The 13,252-nt window shown below is 52.6% G+C and overlaps 1 protein-coding gene across 1 annotated transcript; it reads right to left on the bottom strand.

The window, feature by feature from the left end:
- Positions 1-1,073: 1,073 nt before the first annotated feature.
- SCARF1 (scavenger receptor class F member 1) lies at positions 1,074-13,221 on the bottom strand. Its single transcript, XM_032323040.1, has 11 exons — positions 12,730-13,221; positions 12,346-12,407; positions 11,991-12,092; positions 10,601-11,126; positions 8,163-8,381; positions 7,570-7,698; positions 6,675-6,778; positions 5,825-5,945; positions 4,438-4,559; positions 4,210-4,353; positions 1,074-3,553 (listed from the first exon to the last, which is right to left on the bottom strand). Exons 1-11 carry the CDS (start codon positions 12,942-12,944, stop codon positions 2,694-2,696), a joined length of 2,604 nt encoding a protein of 867 aa, XP_032178931.1. The 5' UTR covers positions 12,945-13,221; the 3' UTR covers positions 1,074-2,693.
- Positions 13,222-13,252: the final 31 nt, after the last annotated feature.

The following is a 13,252-nucleotide window of genomic DNA, read 5'->3' as shown; positions in this document are numbered from 1 at the left end:
AGATGGCCAGGTCCCCATTCCAAAGTCCCCAGTTGAAAAAACTGAGGTTTTAAATACCATTTCTAAGTCACAAAACAATTATTATCAGAACTGAGATTTGAATCCAGGGCTATTTGAATGAAATTCTGGGTTTCTTTTTTCGGTGTTTTTGTCAAGGGTGTTAAAGCCCCAACACCAGAACTGCTGACAAATCATAAAGAAATAAAACCACTAGAGTACCAGAAGAAAAGGCAGATGATTATTTCACTAGTTTCAGGGTAGAGAAGGCCTTTCCACTAAGCATTTGAAACTCACAAGTCAAGGGGTGCCTAGGTGGCTCAATGGGTTAAGCCTACCTTTGGCTCAAGTCATGTTCCCAGGGTCCTGAGAAAGAGCCCTGCTTTGGGCTCCGTGCTTAGCTCAACCGGGAGTCCGCTTCTCCCACTCCCTCTGCTGCTCCCCCTGCTGGTGGGCGCGCAAGCATGCGCTCTCTCTTTCAAATACGTAATCTTAAAAACAAAACAAAACAAAAAAACCCTCAGCAGTCAAGAAGAAAAAGACTGTCTAAAGGGGCCCCACCCTAAGAGGGAGCCACCCTTAAAAAGGATTTTGGACCACTCTGCAAGGAGCCCTCCACCCTTTCCCTTGTGACAAAAACCTGATTGGATGACAGGCGCCCCGGAGGGTCAATCAGATCAAAACAGAGGGCCAACAAGCCCATAAAAACCCCTAGACTTAGAAACTCCCATGGCAACCCTCTCCTGTCCCCTACCTCCTTAGGAGCTTTGTACTATCACTTTGTCATTGCTCAATAAACCTTGCTTTGCTGCCCACCAAAAAAAAAAAAAAAAAAAAAAGACTGTCTAAATTAAAATTTTAAATTTCTATAGAAAGAAGAAAGAAACTATTAACAGCATTAAATGACCAATCACAAATGGGGCAAAGAATTAATATCCTTGATATACATAGACACTTATAAATCAATGAGGAAAAGATGAACACCTCAGTTGAAAATCGGGGAAAGAACATAATCAGATAACTCATAGGAAAAAAAATAATTATTAAAGACACGAAAAGAAGCTCAACCTTAGAATAAGCATAGAAATTCATATTTTAATGATATGATTTTTTTGATAGTTAAAAAACAAATGTAAAAACCCCTTTTATCTGTACAAAACTTTTAACTTCTTAAAAAGTTTTAGCATGTTATCACTTTATTATTTCTATTGTGCTAAGATAATGAGATACCATTTCAGCCTATTAGACCGGGTGTGCGGAAATAGATCTTGCCATCATTTGTGAGAATACAAAACCATGTAACTTTTTTGGAGGGCAATGTAAAGTAAGTGCCCAAATATTTAATGTCTTATCCTATCACCCAGCAATTCCACTTCTAGGAATCTCTTCTGCAGAAAAACATGCACAGTTCAAAAAGAAATATGGACAAAATAGTACACTGTGTCATTTATTGCATCAAAATGATTAGAAACAACCCAAATCTCCATGGGTAGGGGAATGGTTTAAATAACCTGTGTTTTTTCCACATGATGGAATTCCATGTAGCCATTTTTTTAATAAAAAGAGGTAGCTTTACATTTACGGACATCAAAATATAACCAAACTATATTGTTAAGTAAAAAAACAAAGTGTACAACAATATGATCTTTTGTTTTCATGTGTCCAGAAAAACATCTGAAAGGAAAGATCTGAACTGTTCACCAGATTCTCTGAGCACGGGGATAGAAGGGGAAGCTGCTGTTTCTGTACTGACTAGGTAATTCAAGTATGTGAGAAAAAAATTTCAAACAAGACCAAAAGACATTCAGAGACAAGTTAAGTCTGGTCCCTCCCCTGTCCCTCAGGTTCCTCTGAGGAAAAGGGAAATCTCTTTTTTACTTTATACATGTCTATAATGTTAGTACTTTTTAAAATTTTTCACAAAAAACATTGTTTTAATATTTTTTTAAAAATCTAGTGAGAAAAGTAAAAAGAATGTTCACTAATGACAATTTACAAATAATACAAAAGTTTAAGAAAATAAATATTAGCTACAATCTCATCTCCCCCCCCAAAAAAATGCCATTTGATGCCTCTCCCTCAAAATTTTTTATGCACATACATCCTTCAGAAAAAAAAAGTTTGTAAAGCAATCACAAAATATACACAAAGTGGGAGAATTCTAAACATGTAGCCTGAAGCAAAAAGAAATGAAATTTATAAAAAGACACCTTATTTTTTACACTTAACAGTTGAGCATAAACAGTCTCCCCTATTTCCCATATTAAATATTCTTACACAATGTGATTTTTGTGGTTGTTTAGAGACCTATCCTAAGCAATCTTTCTTTAACCAATCTTTTTTCATCATTTAGGTTGTTTCCCATTTCAGAAAAATGTTTTGCAAATGGAGGAAAGAATAGCCTTTTGGGGCAGAGTCTAGGAAAACAGAAAAAAAAGTCCCTGCAGTCATCTCTTTCCCCTTCCTGACTCCACCCCATGGGGTCTCTGCCCGGGCCTTCCAGACCACTCCCAGAGCACTGCCAGGGCCCAGAGCCAATTGGCCTCCAGCTCTGACGTTTCCCCATGAAAGGGCAGAGGCTCTGGTCTGTCTTTCCTGGCCCTGAGATCTTTTTCCAGCAAAACACAGTCTGATCCAGGGGCAGTTCAGAAGCCTACCCCTATCCACAGTCTTCCCACTCTCCAAATTCAAGGTTCTCAGGGTGCTGGTAGCCCAGAGATGGGTGTAACGTTCTCATACTGGGGCTCCTCCTGCTCTTCCTCATCAGCCAGCTTTTGGGGATCCTGTTCTTGGGGGCCACTGTCAGGGGTCAGTTCCTGGGCCCTTCCTGAATTCTTGGTACCATCCTCCAGCCCCCTGGCCACTTCCTCTGGCCCAGTTCCTACAGACTCTAAGGACCTAGTAAGCTCTTCATTGGGGGCTAGGCTGGGGCTCTGCTTGGCAGAGCCAGAGGCTAATCCAGGGCTGCCCTTATTTCGACTAAGGGCCCGGCGTGGAGGCTTGGGGATGGCACTCTTGACCTTGGGCCCTGCCTGGCCTTTCTGGAAGCTACCAAAACGGCGGAGAACAGACCGGACAGGGCCCTCAGATAACTGGGGTGTCCCTGCCAGCATGTAGATCGTAGTCACAGAGCCTGAGCCCTCCAGGACACTGCCCTCAATGGCTTCTACACGCTCAGCCACTGTCCGGCCACCAAGAGGTAGCCGGCGGCGGCCAGTGGCTGAATCCCTGGGGCTGGCAGCACCAGGAAGGGTTTCATCCATTTCTGCTTTCTCTGAGTCCATGGACTCCTCAGCCTCCTGGCTTTCAGGGCCCAACTGGGCCCCCCGGGAGAGCCTCTTGGGCTTTCGGAGAGGACTGGAGATTTCCCCTGAGCTTCGGCGACTCTGTGGGGCAAACTTGGTGCCTTCGGCAAAGGAGACTGACGGCCGTTTGGCCCGGGCGAGGCTGGAAGTGCGCGGGATGGGAAATGGGGTGGAGGCGTCTTCAGGGGGAGGGATGGGGCCTCCAGCCAGGCTGGCTTCTGGAAACTCTCCGTGGGCCACAGTGACCATCCCTGGAAGAGGAGACAGAAGAGGGTGCCTAAAGCTGGGCTTGCCACCCCAATCCGTCCTGTTTACTTAGTTTGACATCTGCTGGGAAGCATCAACAATGGGGCGAGGAAATGGTGAGGGTACAGAGGCAGGGGACGGCCTATTCAGGTAGACATGACTCCTTCCACACACTCTTCTCACCACTCCTTCCCCTGTGAACTAATGCCACATGCTAGCCAAGCTAAAGCTCTGTCAGTGTGTCACACTCCAGTCCCTCTCACCTTCGGGCCTTTGCGTGTGTTGTTCCCTCTTCCTGAAACACCATTCTCACACCCCTCCTTAGCTGTCACTTGGTTGACTCCTCCTGATTCTGCTAGACTCAATTCCTGAGCCATCTTCCCTGGCCCTAATCACCCCTGACAGGGCTGGATCATGAGCCCCAACTTTTATGTCCCCCATCAAAGCATGTTGACACAGCCTCTGTCCTACATGTTCCCGATCACCACCTGCCAGACAACAAGCTTGGGGAGACCAGAATGTTCGGTCTTGTTCTTTACCATGTCCCACGGCCAGGAAATGGACCTGCACTCGAAAGGCCACTGGATACATGTTTGCTGAAGGAATAAAGAAGTGGCAGTGGGCAGGGCTGCTCAGGGCGGAGCGGGCTGTCGGGGACTACCTTCTTGGGGTGGTACACAGTAGGCCGGGCTCTCGTCTTCTCCGGACTCGGGATCAGAAGAGAAGGAGTCATCTGAGGCCCAGCCGGCCGAGGGTGGCTCAATGAAGCTGTGGTTGAAGGGGATCTCCGGGTCATGGTGAGAGACTGCAGAGGGCTCGGGGTCAGGCACGGAGGTCCACGGAAGACCTTGTCCCATCCCAGCCCCTGACCTTCAGCACCCACACTGACCTGTCACCCAGGGAAGCTTGTGGCTGCTGAAGCTACCACAGGGTAGTGCCGAGCCCAGGCTGCTCAGCGCCCCCCAGACCTGCAGCTTCATCCTGGACACAGCAGCTCCATCGCTTGCTGGCCTGAGGGTACGGGAGGGTGGTCAGTGCATAAGACTACTGGTGGGAGTAGGGTGGGGGCCGCAGAAAAAGGTCAGGACCATCTTAGTCCTGGGGTTAGTGTGAGAGAGGCAGGGTCACAGAGTGACTGTCTACTTCAGTGGTTCCCTTGGGCCACAGAGTAAAATCCAAACAACAGGCTTCACCTCTCTGAGCCTCAGTTTCCTCATCTGTCAAGCTAGTGCCTTTTTATCACGCTAGTGCCAGGCACCTGGTGGGGGTTCCCCCAAATGCAGCTTTGTGTTACTATCACCCTTGCTGAGTCCCAGTTCAGCTACATTTCTGAAAGTGCCACCACCTCCAGGAAGCCTGTCCCTGACTGCCCACCCCCCAACTGGAAGCCACGGCTTCACTGTTAACCATTCCTCTGACAGCCTTTGTCCTTTTCTGTTCTCGAGTGGAGGTCTTCTTCCCCACGCCCAGGGTCTGTCATCTGTGAGTACCACACAGCACAGAGTAGGATGCTTGGGGATTAGTGCGTGAACTAATACAAGAGCACCAGAGAATCCAGAAAAACAGAGCATGGGCTTTGTGGGCGCCAGTGACAGGCTGGGTCACCTTAGGCCTCCGTGTTCTCCTCTGTGATTTGAGAACACTAATCCTTCCGCCCGCATGTTCCCTGCTCTGAACCTTCTTGCTGCTGTGAGTCTCCAAGGAACCAGAAATGTGATGAGATTTGGTAAAGGAACAAAGCTCGGTGCAAACAACATTCCCCAGCAGTGGGCACCCCCACCTCCACCCCCGAAAGTCCCCCTAATTCTTCCTATTATCTCCTCTTCTCAGAAAGCCGCCATCTCTGATAAACCACCACTCGGACTTTGACGTCACTCTCCTTTGGAGAAACAGGGAGTTGTTGAGGCCTAGTCTCTTCCTGTCCCTGCCCAGCATTGCCCTGGGGCTTCTGCCTTCCCTGCTTTCCTCCTTGGGTCCCTGTGAATAAACCCTCAGCAGCTGCGGGCTTTGAGTTGCCCCAGCCTGATGCCCAGTGCCCAGTGACGCTGCTCACCCTCCGGCAACTCGGAAAATTGCTTCTGGAAGGCTTTCAAGGAAGATATGGCCTGGACATGGCAGTGTCCAGGCCATGACCACTGCCAGCTACCCCGTTACCTCGGACTTAAGTGTGTGACCCGGCCAGTCCTTCCCCACCCCCAAAGGGAAACCAGATGCCAGCCTGCTCCCAACCCCCTGTCCCACGCTGGGGGTGGGGGAAGGGACAGGCCAGAGTTCACCTGTCCTTGGGGTCCAACCGGGCGGCCCAGCAGCAGCAGGCACAGAAAATGAGGCCCAGGAGAAGCAGCAGCAGAGGCACAAGGATGCCAGCGATGAGGGCTGCATCCCGACTGTGGTGCCCTGGGGAGAGGAAGAGAGAGCAGGAGATGGCCAAATATTCTGGGCCATTGTGTTTTCCATACATCATGTTTCCTCTCCAGCTCTGAGTTGTCCCCCGGCCCCCCAGAATCTTCCACCTACGGGTCCCTCCCCTTTTTCTGAGCGATGTAGACTCTACTCAGCTCCCCAAAGCAGCAATCCTGCTAGCCTGTCCCCAGCCTGGGCCCTGGTCTGTTCCACAAGCCCCTGCTCCCACTTGTCACATACCTGGTACATATCCCCTTTGTAGCAGGTCTGAGAGTTGCCTGCTCATTTCCTGCTAGCCTGGTTTCTCAGGAGGCAGGGGCTGTCCTATTTTCAGGGACCCCCAAAGTTAACCATACAGATTTCATGCCTCTGAAGTGAGCCCAGACTCCCTGTCAAGGGATACATCCCTGGAGCCATATAAAGGGCCAGTCTCTCCCTGGTTACTGCCCCCTGCACCTTTCTTCTTTCCTTCCTTTCTCTCTTCTTTTCTTTCTTTTTAAGATTTTATTTATTTATTTGATAGAGAGACAGAGCGCAAGTAGGGGGAGCAGCAGGCAGACGGAGAGGGAAAAGCAGGCTCCCTGCTGGACAATTGGCGGGGGGGTGGGGGTTAGGGTGGGGGTGGTGGGAGGGTGGTGCTCCATCCCAGAACCATGGGATCATGATCTGGGCTGAAGGCAGACGCTTAACCAACTGAGCCACCCAGGCGCCCCTGCACCTTACCCAGCTGGCAGGCCCCAGAGACAGGGTTGCAGGGTCCCTCTGGACATTCACAGGGAACAGAGCAGTTGTTGCCATGGAAACCAGGTGGGCATGAAGTGTTGCAGCTATGGGATGATAAGAGACAAAGGCTGAAGGCTGGGTGAGAAGAGTTAGGGGTAGGCAGGGCACAGGGGAAGGAAGATTTCTGGGCACCGCTCCCCACCCCCTGCCACACAGACATCCCTGGACGAAGCCCAAGCAGACTCCTCTGACCTCTGAGCCCACATTCTAAGTACCGCTGGCAGTACTTGGGAGAATCCCCTTAGCCTCTAAGCCTGTCTTCCAGAGAGGCCATCCAGAGGCGGCCCCTCGGTACTCAGCCCCCCAGGGTATAATCTTCAGACAAGCTCCACCTCTCCTGATCCTCACCCCTAGCCCATCCAGCACTGATGTGAAATAAGCCAGAGGCCAACGGCATCCAGAGAAAAGTCTTCAGGGTCTGGAGGTCTGAGCCGCCCTGCCCTGCTCTCTGGGCCTTGGTCCTCTCCTCTAGAAAATTAGGCCTGTTCCACGTGATTCTACATTCTGTCCTAGAGGTGGGAAACCTGACATCAAAGACATTGACCTTGTTTATGTTTTACCATCTCAAGACCTCAGGGAAACAACAATGGAGTCGGCAATCCTACCCCTAAAGAACTTCTCCACCTCATTAGGGAGCCAGGCCTTTTAGATTAAGCATCACTACTTCTGGAAGATGCGGACCTCATAGCAGGAGGAATAACTTCGCAGCGATGAGCTGAGCATGCTGGGTGGGTGTGTGGAGGGGGAGAAGCCCAGGAAGGGAAGTTCAGGAAACAGACGGCACAGAGGTCTGACCTAGCCCCCTGCCTCCCTGCCAGGGCCCCAGTTTGCTCACCTGGGTCCCCAGTAGCCAGCATGGCAGATACACTCTCCGGTCACAGCATCACAGGTCCCCTGAACACAGGTGTGGCAGACAGAGCTACAGCCCTCCCCATAGGTGCCAGTCGGGCAGGGGTCTTCACACCTGAGGTGATGAGAGACTTGGAATAGGTGGGCAGGGCAGGCCTGGCAAGGCAGAGCCCCCACAGAAGGGTCTTACCCATCTTCCCCCATTCTTCTGGACCCAGGACCCCAACTGTCTACTCCTCAGCAATGAAGCTCAGGTGTAAACAGGGCTTTGAACCTGGGGCCAAACCCAAGAGGTGACAGACTACAGAGCCTAGAGAGGAAGAAGAGAGCTCAGGAAAAAAAAAAGAGAGAGAGAGAGAGCGAGCTCAGGATACCTGAGTGGCGAAGGAGGAAGAGAACTCTGCCCAGGGCCTCATCAGCCCTCATCTCTCTTCCCTCACACTTCCCCAGGAGGCAGGCCCCAAAGGCTTTGTGAATTAGTGTACTGGGGGAGGGGCCAGCAACTCCCCAGAGGGAGTAGCTGGAACCAGGATCCTGAAGGAAGGTGCACCCCCCCCAGGAACAGGCCGGCCCCCTCACCTGGGCCCCAGCCACCCAGGGTCACAGTGTTGACAGTGCCCAGTGTCTGGCTGACAGGCCTCCCCAAGCCGGCAATGGGGGCACAGCTGTCCACAGCTCTCGCCAAAAGTGCCAGGTGGGCAGGGCTGGTGGCACTGGGTTCCGTTCCAGCCCGGCTCGCAGGACTCACAGCTGCCTGTGTCTACAGAGCATGGCTCCTTGTACTTGCAGTGGCCGCAGCTGGGAAGGGAAGGAGTGCATGGCAGCACTGAGGAGCGGATAGAGGGAGTCCCCACTGAGGCCTCCAGGGACACTGGAGAGCACCCAGAGCACTCAGGCAGGTTTAAACCTCAGTTTCCCCATGTTGTACAACAAAAAGGCTGGACAGAGGATCTCCGTAGGATTCCAGCCCTCTCCTTCTAACTTCCCATTCTAGAACCTGGCCTTCCTAGGGTCCCAGGGTTACCAAGAACTCCCAGCCCAGCCAGAACAGCCAAGTTACTTTGGCCAACCTTCTCCCCAGTGTTCCTTCCTATCCCTTTTCTCCCCTCAACCCTCCTTTCCCCGCCATCTCTGAGGTCTGGCATGATTGGGACTCAGAGTATCTCCTGTCCCACAAGATGAAAATGCATAAAAATTAAAACATGTCTGTTTTTATCACTATAATTTCAAGTTTATCTTATGTTTAAAAAAAAAAAAAAGTCTTCGGGGTGCTTTCCTGGCTCAGTGGGTTAAGCATCTGCCTTCAGCTCAGGTCATGATCTCAGGGTCCTGGGATCAAGACCCACATGGGGCTCTCTGTTCTGCAGGGAGTCTGCTTCTCCCTCTCCTTCCTACCACCTTGTGCTATCTTTCACTCATCCTTTCAAATAAATAAGTAAAATCTTTAAAAAAATTTTCCCCAGTTTTTTTTTTTTTTAGATGTAACTGTCATACTGCACTGAGTAACTTTAAGGTACACAGCCTCGACTTGACTTACCTATATCGTGAAATGGTTACCACAGTAAGTTTAGCTAATGTCCCTCATCTCATGTAGGTGCAAAAACAAAAAACAAAACAAAACAAAAACAACAACAAAAAAATTTGTTTTTCCTTTGTGAAGAGAACTCTTAGGATCTACTCTCCTAAGAACTCTCCCACTAAGGTTTTCCTTAATCTTAATTTCTCATTGATTCTTTTTTTTTTTTTTTTAAGATTTTATTTATTTGTTTGACAGAGATCACAAGTAGGCAGAGAGGCAAGCAGAGAGAGGGGGAGATGCAGGCTCCCTGACGAGCAGACAGCCCGATGCAGGTTCGATCCCAGGACCCTGAGACCATGACCTAAGCCGAAGGCAGAGGCTTAACCCACTGAGACGCCCAGGCGCCTCTCTCATTGATTCTTTAACAGTTTCTTGAAAAGTCTTTCTTTGGATAGTTATCTGGAATCATATGTTTGGATCAGATTCGTTTGTTCATAAAATCAATTTAGCAGATCCGCAACAGAAAGAAAAAGCAAGCAAGCAAGCAAGCAAGCATTACAGTGTGTGTCTGTATCTCACGTATGTAATATATAGAGATATACACATTTATATTACATGTAATACGTGAAGCAAAGGTAAGTGTTTGTTGTCTGGTTAAGCTTTTACCCCAGAGCTGTGTGTGTTGAGACAGACAGAATTAGGTGGGATGTAAAACGCATTTCCTTTTGTTGTTTTGTTTTTATTTGCTTTTAAGTAAGTGCCATGCCCAAGGCGCAACGCCCAGTGCAGGGCTGCAACTCAAGCTCCCCCACCCCAACCCCCGTTCAAGAGTCGCATACTCTACCTACTAAGCCAGACAGGTGCCCCAAAACGCATTTCTTTCTTTCTTTCTTTTTTTTTTTTTTTAAAGATTTTATTTATTTATTTGACAGAGAGAGATCACAAGTAGGCAGAGAGGCAGGCAGAGAGAGAGAGAGAGGAGGAAGCAGGCTCCCTGCTGAGCAGAGAGCCCGATGCGGGGCTCGATCCCAGGACCCTGGGATCATGACCTGAGCCGAAGGCAGAGGCTTAACCCACTGAGCCACCCAGGCGCCCCAAAACGCATTTCTTACTGTGCGTGGAGCGGCCCAAGTTTGAAAGCCACTAAGTTTGAAAGGCACCCTGCAATCGTTTTGTCACGCTTTTGTCATGCCCCTTCCTTCCTCTCATTCATCTTTTATCTGCTTCTAACTATAGTTTGCTGGTACTCCTACGGTTTGAGAACAACCAGACGACGAGCTGGGCGAAGCTGGACCTCGGGCTTCGAGGGTCTTTCTCCTCCTTCTGTCCCGTCCCCGTCGGTCTTGGCGGAAAGCACCGGGCCCTGCTATCCCCGCGCCCCCGCCTCGGCCCAGATCCCCCCCCCCCCCCCCCCCCCCCCGCTCTCGCCCCTGCACCCCCGCACCGCTCCTGCGCCGGGCAGGGGGTGCTCACGGTCGCGCCCCCGCCTCCCGCTCACCTGTCGCGGCAGTGAGGCCCGTAGCTGCCGGCGCGGCAGGGCAGCTCGCAGCGGGCACCGCGGAAGCCCGGCGGGCAGGCGCACTGGCCGGAGGCGGCGCTGCAGCGACCGCGCACGCACTCGCACTGCTGCCGGCACTCGGGGCCCCACCAGCCCGGGCGGCAGACGCAGCGGCCGGTCTCCTGTGCGCACGGGGAGCCATGGCAGGCGCAGCGGAAGCTGCAGCGGCGGCCCCACCAGCCCGGCTCACAGCGGCAGGAGCCGTCGGCTTGATCGCAGCGCGCCGCCGCCGGGTTGCACTGGCACGGGCGGCGGCAAGTGGAGGACCACCAGCCGGGCTCGCAGCGGCACGCGCCCGTCGCGGGGTCGCAACGCCCGTGCGGGCCACAGGCGCAAGCGAACTCACAACGGCCGCCCCAGCGGTCCGCTTGGCAGTGGCACACGCCCGTGGCCGGCTCGCACTGGCCGTGTGGGTGGCAGGCACAGATCTCACGGCAGTCGGGACCCCAGTACTGGCCGGGGCAGCCTGCAGGGATGGGGTGGGGACGGAGTGGGGAACGGAAGAGGGTCAGCAGGCTCTGGGCCAGACATGGCTCTCCACAGCGTCGCAACCCCCTTCCACAAGGAAGAGGGGTGCCAGGCCCACGCCCAAGAACCAGAGACAGACCCTTGAACAGGCAGCCTAACCTCCTGGGGCACAGCTCACTTCCTGCCTCTGACTCTGAACTACAAAAACCCTTTGCAGTGGGCCCAGCTTCCTACTTCATACCCCAGAACACACTTAGAGGTCCTGAGTGGGAGAAGCTTTGGTCAGAGTCACACAGAAGTAGGATTTCATCCATGCCCCTTCCTTCCTCTCACGCCCTACCCCCATCCTCCACCCACCCCACTGGAGGTGAACTGAGCGTCCTGAGTGTCGACCCCAGCCCAGATGGTGACTGTGAAGGTCACAAAAAAGCCACATTTGCCCCTAGTGTCTCCTCTCAGCCCTGAGTCCTGCTCTCTGGCCATCCTGCGCACCAAACCCTTTCCCATGCCCTCTTTTCACCAGAGAAGGAAGAGCCGGGCCAGGGCTCTCCTTCCACCCTCCACACATGCCCATTTTGCAATTAACAGGGATAACCAGCGTCTTTTCCGAGAAGTTGAGCAAGATGGTGAAGGGCACACAGCTAAGAACTGTGGGTAGGGCTTTGTGGATATGGGTAAAAACCAGATGACTCAGGTCACCTTCCAGGAATGCGTCACTTCCCGACTCTGGGCCTCCATCTCCTCGGTGAAGCTTGGAGGGATTCTGGCCCTGCTGTTCTAAGATCACATTTCTACCTGCTTTGCTTCCCCGCGGCCCAGTTCTGCCTAGCAACTTCATCCTCCAGGTGAAACTAGGACTCACGGGAGTTGCACTGGGCCCCGAAGAATCCAGGTTTGCATCGACAGAGGCCTGGTTTCACACAGACTTCATCTTCCCGGCAGGCATCTAGCCCCTCACAGATGGCTGAAAAACATCCCACCCAGGTGGGAAGGATGGTGGCATGGCCAAACCAGGGGACCACTCTGCCCCTCTCACTGGTTCCCAGCACCCTGCCCCCTCAAGAGTCATTCCATCAGGGCTGGGCCCGGGGGGATGTCAGGATGGGCTCCAGCTCTAGGGCTCAGGAGGGGAAATAGGTCCCAGGAGGAGGGGAAGGAAGGGTCACTGGGCTACGTCCTCATTTCTTCTTGGGTAGGGATCTGTTCTGGCTACTCACGGATAGTGCATTCTTGATCTTTCTGCCTCCAGCCTGGGCAGCACTGGATATCAGCAGAGGGGCTGTGGGGCAGAGAGGGGTCAGCCGGGGGACAGACTGTCTCCGCAGGTAGATCTCTATCTCTGGCTGAGATGTGGGAGGCCGCCTGAGCCCCATCAGGCAGGCCTAGCCAAGAGTCACAGCTCCAGTGTTCCTAATCCTTTCCCTTTCCTTCCCTGGCCCTCTCACCTCCAGCCTTGCCTATCTACCACCCTCCAGGCTGTCCCCAGGCCCCCTTCCCTTCAGCTCCATGGCCTTTTCCCTCATGTCTTCCTCCTTCTCGGCAATGCCTCTACCCCAGTTCAGCCACCACCACCCCGACCTCAGATTCCCACAAAGACCCACCTGCTGGCCAGGCAGACATGCTGCCCATTGGGGTCCAGCTTGGACTCCTGGGTCCCCTGTGTCCAGAGCAGCAACAGTAGCAGCAGCCTCAGTCCCATGGCGGCCCGTTCAGCCGGAGGGTTTGGGTTAGTCTGGCCCCCACAGCTCCCAACCCCCTCCCTGCTTCCTTCCAAGGCCTTTCCTGAGGAAACCAGTGTGAAGGGGCGGGCTGCCATGAGGCACCTCCCTGAGAGGGGTGGAGGGGGGGAGTTGCTGGGAAGATCAGACACCAGACAAATAAAAAGGAAAGGAAAGCTGTGGTGAAGGCTGAGTGGGTACTATAAGGGCTGGCCTCAGTCTGGAGGGGTCAGGAAGATGAAGAGCCTGGATACTGGGGCACAGGCAAGGGTGTGTGGTGAGATTGGGAGCCATGTCTTTCCATTAGGTCATACTACATAAGTGAGGCCCTCACCAGGAGAAGCTCCCCACCCACTTAACAACCAACAAGACCCTGTGAGGAAACCAGAGCCTGCCCCTGGTCCTG

Source organism: Mustela erminea, chromosome 18, assembly GCF_009829155.1.
Source record: "Mustela erminea isolate mMusErm1 chromosome 18, mMusErm1.Pri, whole genome shotgun sequence".
NCBI lineage: Eukaryota > Metazoa > Chordata > Mammalia > Carnivora > Mustelidae > Mustela > Mustela erminea.
This window is presented reverse-complemented; position numbering and strand designations above follow the sequence as displayed.